This window comes from Papio anubis, chromosome 11, assembly GCF_008728515.1.
Source record: "Papio anubis isolate 15944 chromosome 11, Panubis1.0, whole genome shotgun sequence".
NCBI lineage: Eukaryota > Metazoa > Chordata > Mammalia > Primates > Cercopithecidae > Papio > Papio anubis.
In genome coordinates, this window is record NC_044986.1 from 8,559,402 (window position 1) to 8,568,812 (window position 9,411).

Consider the following 9,411-nt stretch of genomic DNA (forward strand, 5'->3'; position numbering starts at 1 on the left):
GCCACCACGCCCGGCTAATTTTTTATATTTTTAGTAGAGACGGGGTTTCACCATGTTAGGATGGTCTCGATCTCCTGACCTCATGATCCGTCTGCCTTGGCCTCCCTAAGTGCTGGGATTACAGGCATGAGCCACTGTGCTTAGCCAATGTATATTTTCATACAGGGACCTTTTCTATTTTGTTTACTGTTATATCCAGCTGAAAAGTACCTGACAATAGATGTCCACAAAATATTTGTTGAATAGATGAGTATTTTTTTTCTGTTTTTTTTTTTTTGAAACGGAGTCTCGCTCTGTCGCCCAGGCTGGAGTGCAGTGGTGTGATCTCGGCTCACTGCAAGCTCCACCTCCTGGGTTCACACCATTCTCCTGCCTCAGCCTCCCGAGTAGCTGGGACTACAGGCGCCCGCCACCTTGCCCAGCTAATTTTTTGTGTATTTAGTAGAGATGGGGTTTCACCGTGTTAGCCAGGATGGTCTCGATTTCCTGACCTGGTGATCCGCCCACCTCGGCCTCCCAAAGTGCTGGGATTACAGGCGTGAGCCACCGTGCCTGGCCAGATGAATATTTTTATATAGGCATTTAGGATGAGGAAGCCTCTTCAAAGTTAGCTCTTCAGAGTGATAGTCATTATTTTGCTTCAGGTATCATGAATACTTTGGACATGAAGGAAGGGAGAAGACCCACCTTCCAATATACATCAACATAATATATACATTTTTAAGTCAATAAGTGTTTTAGATTAAACATGGTTTATAATTACTGTATTAAATTTGTATGAATAATTGTGAGCTAGTTGCCTAATTGTTTTTTTCAAAATGAGTTTTCAGAATTTTCAGTGGTAAATTGTGAATATTTTATAAAATTGAGGCAGATTGCTATTTCCGATGCTTATTATGCCATCAAGTTATTGACAGTGGATGAGATGGTGATGTATGACTTTACACATCTAAAGTGCATGAAATCTACCAACTTAAGTAATTGCAGTTTAAAAGTTATTTAATTTCTTAAGCCTTATGCCATTCGTTATTTCCATTAGTAATTTCGTGAGTTGCTGAGTCAAGACCCAAGAAATTCTTTTTTTTTTTTTTTTTAAAGGCAGGTCAAGTGAAGCAGTGGTAATAGAGAAGGAAGGAAGAACTTTGTAACTGGTTGTGATCTATTAGTTGTAAACACGACTGCACTCGGACCAGCCAAGGCCCAAGAACTTTTGATTTACCGTGTTTATTTTAGGTTACACACTAGGAATATAAGCTAAAAATCTTATTCCCATAGCTGAGTGCTGTGGCCACATCTACTTAGGAGGCTGAGATGGGAGGATTGCTTAGCTCAGGTTTTCAAGTCTATCCCGGGCAACATAGCAAGACTCCTGTCTCCAAAAATCTTATTTCCAGTGACTTTAGTTCCAAATAAATTGTCATTTTTAAGAATATGTCAAATATTCTACTTTTTGACAGAAACAGTTTTTTCATAAACTAGGCTTGTGAGCTCCATAATGTGCTGGTATTATTAGGGAATATGGCTGTCTTTGATTTGTTTCCAAATTTGTAGAGATTTGGAATGTTCAGGAAATATCAGTCTCTCTTATTAATCTTGGCTTTAATGATCTTGGAATGAAGCTCATAAAAGGTATAAAGTTGAAAATATGTTTATTATATGTAAAATGCCATTATAACTAATGGGTCCTTTTATTAATAACCTTTTACAGGTTGTCACATTCTGTAAGGATTTTGTTTTAATTGTTCTCACATAGACATTGACTTTTAATATAGGTAGAAGACTTTTTGAATCTCTCCACACAGCTGTCTGGATTTCATATTTGTATTGACAAAGGGACTTTTGATGCCATAAGCCTTAATCCTGACAATGCAATTGAGAAGAGGAAGCAATATGTGAAATCTCTCTCCAGGGTGTTGAAAGTAAAAGGCTTTTTTCTGATAACGTCATGTAATTGGACCAAGGAAGAGTTGCTAAATGAATTCAGTGAAGGTAAATGACTATATGGCATTTAAATGTGTGCTTACCTCAGGTTTCATGTACTTAAACAGGTTTTCTCCCTGTTTTGTGTTAATAGTGGTTTACTTTTCTATTTGTGGGAATTGCCTGCTTTTTTCTCTGTTAATGACCTTGACAATAACTTTTGACTGTATATGCAAAGCACAGAGAAATAACATTGGTTGAGATCCAGAGGTCTTCTAAAAAATTTTCTGAGAAATCCTGGCAGTTAAGTACTAACATTTATGAGCCTGTAAAAATTAAGTTCTCAGCCTGGGCAATGTGGTGAAACCCTGTGTCTGCTAAAAATACAAAAAATTAGCTGGGATTGGTGGCACGTGCCTGTAGTCCCAGCTACTCAGGAGGCTGAGGTGAGAGGATTGCATAAGTCTAGGAGGTGGAGGTTGCAGGGAGCCAAGATTGTGCCACTGAACTCCAGCCTGGGTGACAGAGTGAGACCCAAATAAAAAAACAACAAAAAAAAATTTAGTTCTCTATTTGAATTGTACAATCTTTTATTTAAGATATATAATCTATTATTTATAGAATCAAACAAAACATATATTGTGCTTCTGACTTCAGTGCACTGATTTACCGGCAAATCCATAATAATGCAGATGGAAGAAGTACTTTTGTCTTAACATGATGAGAGTTTTAATATTATAGATACTTTAGCTGGTCTTGCCCTAGTGGTCATTTAGGTCTTCAGAGATTATAGAACAATTCTTGTTTTCAGAGGATATAGAACAATTATTTTTAAGATTGCACAGAATTAAAATGTAGGGAATTGATAGAAGATTCTGGTGCCTGAGGCAGGATCCTTTTTTGCCTAGTTAGCAAAGTGTAGTTAGTGCAGTATCTGCTTAGTGGAGATCTTATGAGAACTGAGAATCTGTAATCTAGACACAAAATATTTTGAGTTCTCTGGCAGACTGTTCCTTGCATTTTTTAAGAAATATTTTATCTGCCAGTTTTTCATGTAGTGCACAGGCATTTCTGGGAAAGTATCTTGAGAATCTACGGATATTTGCTTGTTTTTTCTTAGAATCCTTTTCAGATTAGTTTCCCCCCCCCCTTTTTATTCCAAATCCTGCACTTTTTTTTTTTTTTTAAGGATAGGATAAATTTTCAGGATGGAGTCTTGGGTAAAATGGTACTCAATATTTGGTTAAATTTTGAACCTCAACTGTCACAAGCTAATGGGAAGTGAATTACCTCAAGAGAATAGTTTACTGTGTACCATTATTTATAACTGTACTGCATATACCTTATTTTAGAGTTTGTTTTCTTTTTAGTATTAAGGGAATAGGCTGAGAGAACACTTAACACATGTCCTTTTGTGTGTGTTCAGTGGCTTTGACAGATTATATAATATAAAACCTGAAGTGTTTGAGGCTTGAAATATGAGCTTATGGCTTCATTACTATTGCCTCTGGAAAACAAGAATTATATGTGATTTATTGTCTTTTATTACATGTCATTTATTTTATTATCTTCCATGTTAAATTTGTTTCCTTTAGAACTGGTGAGGCCCTGTATCAATAAGCCTTTCCTCTTCCTGAACTTTGACAGTTTTAATAAATGCTCAAAGTTACACTGTGTAGGGCAAGTTTCTTTCCTGGTTTTTAAATACAGGTGTTCTTTTTTACTCCTAGAACCAGCAGACAAAAACATATTTGTCTGTCTTTGATAATGAGGAACAGACTTTAGCCTGGTTAGAGTACTTAAAAATGTGTCTTTGTCTGAAAACTATTGAGTAAACTATGTTCAATTTTAGAACGAAATACAGAATTTAAGTGAAGTGTTATCATGGGAAATGTTACATAAATAATTATATACAATTGAAAACATTTTTTAGGCATGAGTCCCTTAGAAAATGGTATTTGAAGTTAGATACGGGACAGTAACAGAATACACTGCCCTGCGTCACTGCCAAAGGTCTTGTTCCTGACTACTCATACTGGCTGCCACATTCTCTTTGCACAAAATAAAGCTTGTTTCACCAATCTTTTAAGGTTCTTTTCTTATTTGAACTATAAATGTTCATAAAACTGTTGAAACAGATGTTGCACTTTTTCCATGATACCCCTGATTATACAAATACTTTATGTTATAGTTTTTTTGGTGAGGGTTACCTGGAACCAGTTGCCCATGTTCTAATTTGATGTCCAAGGGACTTGACTTCATGACAATGAACGAAAACAATAACCACCCATCTTACTTCAGAAGTAATTTAAGGGAGTCTTTCTGAATCTATTCGGGTTTGGGGAGCTATCCTTTATTTTATTTATTTATTTATTTTTTGAGACAGAGTCTTGCTCTGCCCCCCAGGTTGGAGTGCAGTGGCACGATCTCGGCTTACTGCAAGCTCCGCCTCCCGGGTTCACGCCATTCTCCTGCCTCAGCCTCCCGAGTAGCTGGGACTACAGGCGCCCACCACCACGCCCAGCTACTTTTTTGTATTTTTAGTAGAAACGGAGTTTCACTGTGTTAGCCAGAATGGTCTCAATCTCCTGATTTTGTAATCCGCCTGTCTCGGCTTCCCAAAGTGCTAGGATTACAGGCGTGAGCCACTGCGCCTGGCTGGGGAGCTATCGTTTAAAAGAAAAAGTAATTCAAATTTATTATCTAAATAATTGAAAAATATCAATAACGTCAACACATAAGCATACAGATTAAAATAATTAAGACAATTCATTTATCATCAGTGGAGTACAACCACTATTAATATTTTGGTGTATTCTATTTTGAAATATAATAATTCCAGTTCTGTAGGGTTAGTTCACAGAGTTAAAAAGTTAGTCCTGGCAAATTTATACAGACAGAAAATTTTTATTATTAAATATCCAAAGTATTTGTAAAATTTTTGAAAACAAATATGGGTATATAACTATGTATGTACCTAGCACAATGCATTTTCCAGCATTAAGATACATCATATTATTTTATTAAAAGAAATGTCCTAATTTGGAAAAGTTTTCTTTCTTTTTTTTTTTTTTTTGAGACGGAGTCTCGCTCTGTCGCCCAGGCTGGAGTGCAGTGGCCGAATCTCAGCTCACTGCAAGCTCCGCCTCCCAGGTTTATGCCATTCTCCTGCCTCAGCCTCCCGAGTAGCTGGGACTACAGGCGCCTGACACCTCGCCCGGCTAGTTTTTTGTATTTTTAGTAGAGACGGTGTTTCACCGTGTTAGCCAGGATGGTCTCGATCTCCTGACCTCGTGATCCGCCCGTCTCGGCCTCCCAAAGTGCTGGGATTACAGGCTTGAGCCACCGCGCCCGGCCGGAAAAGTTTTCTTGTGATAAGCTTTTAATAAGCATTATAATATTGAGTTATTATGATTTGGTGAAATTAGATAACATGAATTAGGATGTATAATGAAATAGTATGATAGACCAATTGATGCCATAATATAATTTTTATTTTTATTTTTGAAACAAGGTCTCTCTCTCTGTGTTGCCCAGATTGGAGTACAGTGGCAGGATTTTGGCTCACTGCCACCTTGACTTCCTGGGCTCAAGAGATCCTTTCACTTCAGCCTCCTGAGTAGCTGGAACTACAGGCACACATCATCATGCCTGGATAATTTTTATATTTTTAGTAGAGACGGGGTTTTGTCATGCTGTCCAGGCTGGTCTCGAACTCCTGGGCTCAAGTGATTCTCCCACCTAGACCTCCCAAAGTGCTGGGATTACACCATGCCAGGCCCTGGTTGGCATTTTAGTAAGTGACCTTCCAGCTTTGTTTTATTTTTTTTAAAAGCAAAATAATAAAACATTTTATTTCATAGTTTAGGAAAACACTACATTACCTTATTTGGATCTTTACAAAATCACAGTGAATTTGATGGGGTAGGGGAGCGCATTAGTATTAGTAGCCTCAGGCTGGGATTAGAGGCCTGAGCCACTCCACCCAGTCAATATACATCATTTAAAACACTTTTTTTTGGTTTACAAGAGTTATTTGAGCTCAAAGCATGGAAATTTAGAAAATACGGAACCCCACCCCTGCCTCAAGAAAAAAAAAATTCCAAAACTGATAGTTCCATCAATAAGGGAAAAGCTTGATTGTCGTTTTATTTTACTTTAATTTTAAAATTTATTTTGAGACAGAGTCTGGCTCTGTTGCCCAGGCTGGAATGCAGTGGCATAATCTTGGTTTACCACAGCTTCCATCACCCAGGCATCTCCCACTTCAGCCTCCCAAGTAGCTGGGACTACAGGCGCAGAGGCGCAGGCCACCACAATGGCTTATTTTTGTATTTTTTGTAGAGAGGGGGTTTCGCCATGTTGCCCAGGCTGGTCTTGAATACCTGGCCTCAAGTGATCTGCCCACCTCGGCCTCCCAAAGTGCTGGGATTACACCATGCCAGGCCCTGGTTGGCATTTTAGTAAGTGACTTTCCAGCTTTATTTGTTCTATTTTTTAAAAGCAAAATAATAAAACATTTTATTTCATAGTTTAGGGAAACACTACATCATCTTATTTGGATCTTTACAAAATCACAGTGAATTTGGTGGGGTGGGGGAACGCATTGGTATTAGCCTCTTTGCATAGAAATCAGGATCATGGTAGAGGTAACTTGATAGCCTATCTCATTTAGTAAGTGGTGAAGCTGAGACTTGAACCTAGGATTTTTGATTCAAAGTTAATTTTTTTAAAACCATACTGTGATGCTTTGAAAGTTACTAGTTCTTTATCTTCCTAGGACCTTTATTAGTTAGTTTAGTTTGAGTCTTCATCTTTGTTATAAATTATTGTTTTTAATTCTGCTGAAATACACATAACATACCACTTTATAACTATTTTTAAATGTACACTTCTGTGGTATTAAGTACATTTACATTTTTTGTGCAATTGTCATCACCATCCTTCTCCAGAACTTTTTCATCTTCTACAAATTCACTTACATTTCCAAGTTATTTTGCCTTTCTGTATTAAGTGCTTTTATGTGTGTGGTGTGAATTAATTAGATTGCTACATATAAAGCACTCAAAATAATGCCTGGCACATAGTAAGAACTCAACACAGGGCCAGGTGATGTGGCTCATACCTGTAATCCCAGCACTTTGGGAGGCTGAGGTGGGTGGATCACTTGAGGTCAGGAGTTCCAGACTAGCCTGGCCAACGTGGAGAAACCCCATCTCTACTAAAATACGAAAAATTAGCTGGGTGTGGTGGCGTGTAACTGTAATTCTAGCTATTTGGGAGGCTGAGGTGAGAATTGCTTGAACTCTGGAGGCAGAGGTTGCAATGAGCTGAGCTTGTGCCACTGCACTCCAGTGTGGGTGATGGAGTGAGACTCTGTCTCAAAAAACAAACAAATAAACAAACAAAAAAATTCGACACATGCTAGCTGCTTCCTACAAACGAGGTGATAGAGGCTAACAGAGATACAGCTTTGCGGGGGTGACAAACAGGAAGTTCAGGAAATGGGAGGTGGGTGGAAAGCCTGTTTTTTTGCAATTTGTTTTTGGTCTTGTCTTTTCCTTGTTAAATTCCAAGTGATTTTGGGTGAGCATACATATACTGTACATACAAAGTAGAACTGAAAAACCATGAAGTGAAATTCAGCACAATTTAGAGTTTGGACTTACAGTTTTACAAAGGGTTGAAAGGTATAGTGTTAATGCATGCATATAAATAAATGTAACTATGAGACTCAATCCTTAATAAAAGTATTTAAATTTTATCTGACAGGATTTGAACTTTTCGAAGAGCTGCCAACACCCAAGTTCAGCTTTGGAGGCAGATCTGGAAACAGTGTAGCAGCATTGGTTTTCCAAAAAATGTGAGACTTTTTCTTGGACAAATTCAGGTAGCTACACAGAATCTACACAGCAAAGTTAACCTGACACAGAAAATCCTTGTGCAAATAAATGCTTAGTGAGTACACAGGATGCACATGTTGAATAGAATATACTGGATTGGTAAAAGAAAATAATAATAATGAGCATCTAAGTGGTTGGGTTTTAGAGATCAATCAATAATTTTTAATTTTCTTTTGTATTTGAAATGTAAATAGTTTTTGATTAAAAAGATTTCCTGTAACTGCTAAACAGTTAAAAACTTTAAAGTAGTAAATGAGTTTATAGAAAGCATGTATTCTTGATTTTTGCGCCTTGGTAAAGTTGAAAACTATTTATGAAAATTTGACCAAATTATTCCAGCATCAGAATAATAAGCAAAACAACTTTGTTAGTGTTTTGTTAGACTATTTATGAAATATAACAAGAAATACTATTTTGTGTTGGATGGTGGTTATTTTTAAACTTAATACCTGTGAAAAGGCCTCTTACCTTTATGTATGTGATTAAACAAAATCAGAGAAATACATCAGTTGCTCAAAAGTTATCAAGCCTGCATTTTGCAGCTATGGTCTTCTATACACTGTAAGGGATAAACAGGTAGTAGAAGGAAAGAGAACTAAGGAATATTATTTGCTAGTGCTATGTTGAGTTGTCTTATTAAGTAATTGAATCCTTTCAATATCTTCTTGAGGTATGTATTGCTTGTTCTTGTTTCTACTTACAAGGAAAATGAAACTGAGAGAAGTGAAGTCACTTTTATGAGGTCCAGCAGTACAGGATGGAGCCAGGATTTTTATCTGGGTCTGTCTGACTTTAAAACACATTCTCTTCTAGCACATTCTGCCTCACAAGTGCTAAGTCTCTGCCTTTATAGCATTTACAGTACAGCTGGAGACCTATGATGATTACATATAAAGTTTAGTTACAAAAGATGGGTAGTTATTTTGTTAGTGTTCATCTGTGCAGTATCAGAATAGCAGCCAGTCAACTCTGTCTCATATCATCCTTCATTAATTTTCCCCATCTCCGTACTCAAAGACTTGCCTCTATTAAGAATTTTGTCATTCTTCTGTGAAAGAGTAGTGTAAGTTATGTAAGCCTTCAGCGATACATGCACAAAGATATTCTAGTTAGGAGTTAATTTAGCAAGAGAAACAGTTTAGTAATGTTTTTGAAAAGATAAGGCATATTCATACTTAATACCATTTTGTATTTATGGTAACATTTTAATATTGTTACCATTTTTGCATAATACATAATTTTTTTTATAATACACATTTTTGCATAATTTTTTGAAGATTTTCAGCTTTGTGTGCCGGTTGGGTTACATAACTAACAGACTTTTTGTTTATTTGGCAAATGTTACTCCTGTATTGAGTAAATCTAACATTATGTCCCTTTTCTTTTTGGGGAGGGGTAGACGGGGGAGTGAGTTTTTCATTTAGATAAACATTGATCAACCATTAAGACAAGATAGTTGAAGACATATATGTGGACTTTCTTTTTTTTTTTTTTTTTTTTTTTTTACGGGGAGTCCCGCTCATTCTCCTGCCCCCGCCGGGTGTGTAGCTGGGACTACAGGTTGCCAGCCCCCTCGCCTGGCTAATTT

The 9,411-nt window shown here is 37.1% G+C and overlaps 1 protein-coding gene across 6 annotated transcripts in view; it reads left to right on the forward strand.

Annotated features, from left to right (window-relative positions):
- EEF1AKMT2 (EEF1A lysine methyltransferase 2) overlaps window positions 1-8,235 on the forward strand; it is a 34,979-nt gene extending 26,744 nt beyond the window's left edge. For 4 of the 6 annotated variants that reach the window (XM_021943825.1, XM_021943824.1, XM_021943822.1 and 1 more), the window contains 2 exons: window positions 1,773-1,989; window positions 7,693-8,235. In XM_021943825.1, coding sequence (XP_021799517.1) covers window positions 1,773-1,989; window positions 7,693-7,787 — 312 coding nt within the window. In that variant the 3' untranslated portion in view covers window positions 7,788-8,235. The remainder of the gene's footprint in view (window positions 1-1,772; window positions 1,990-7,692) is intronic. The other 2 variants (XM_021943823.1, XM_021943826.2) reach the window with 2 other exon arrangements.
- The last annotated feature ends 1,176 nt before the right edge of the window (window positions 8,236-9,411 follow it).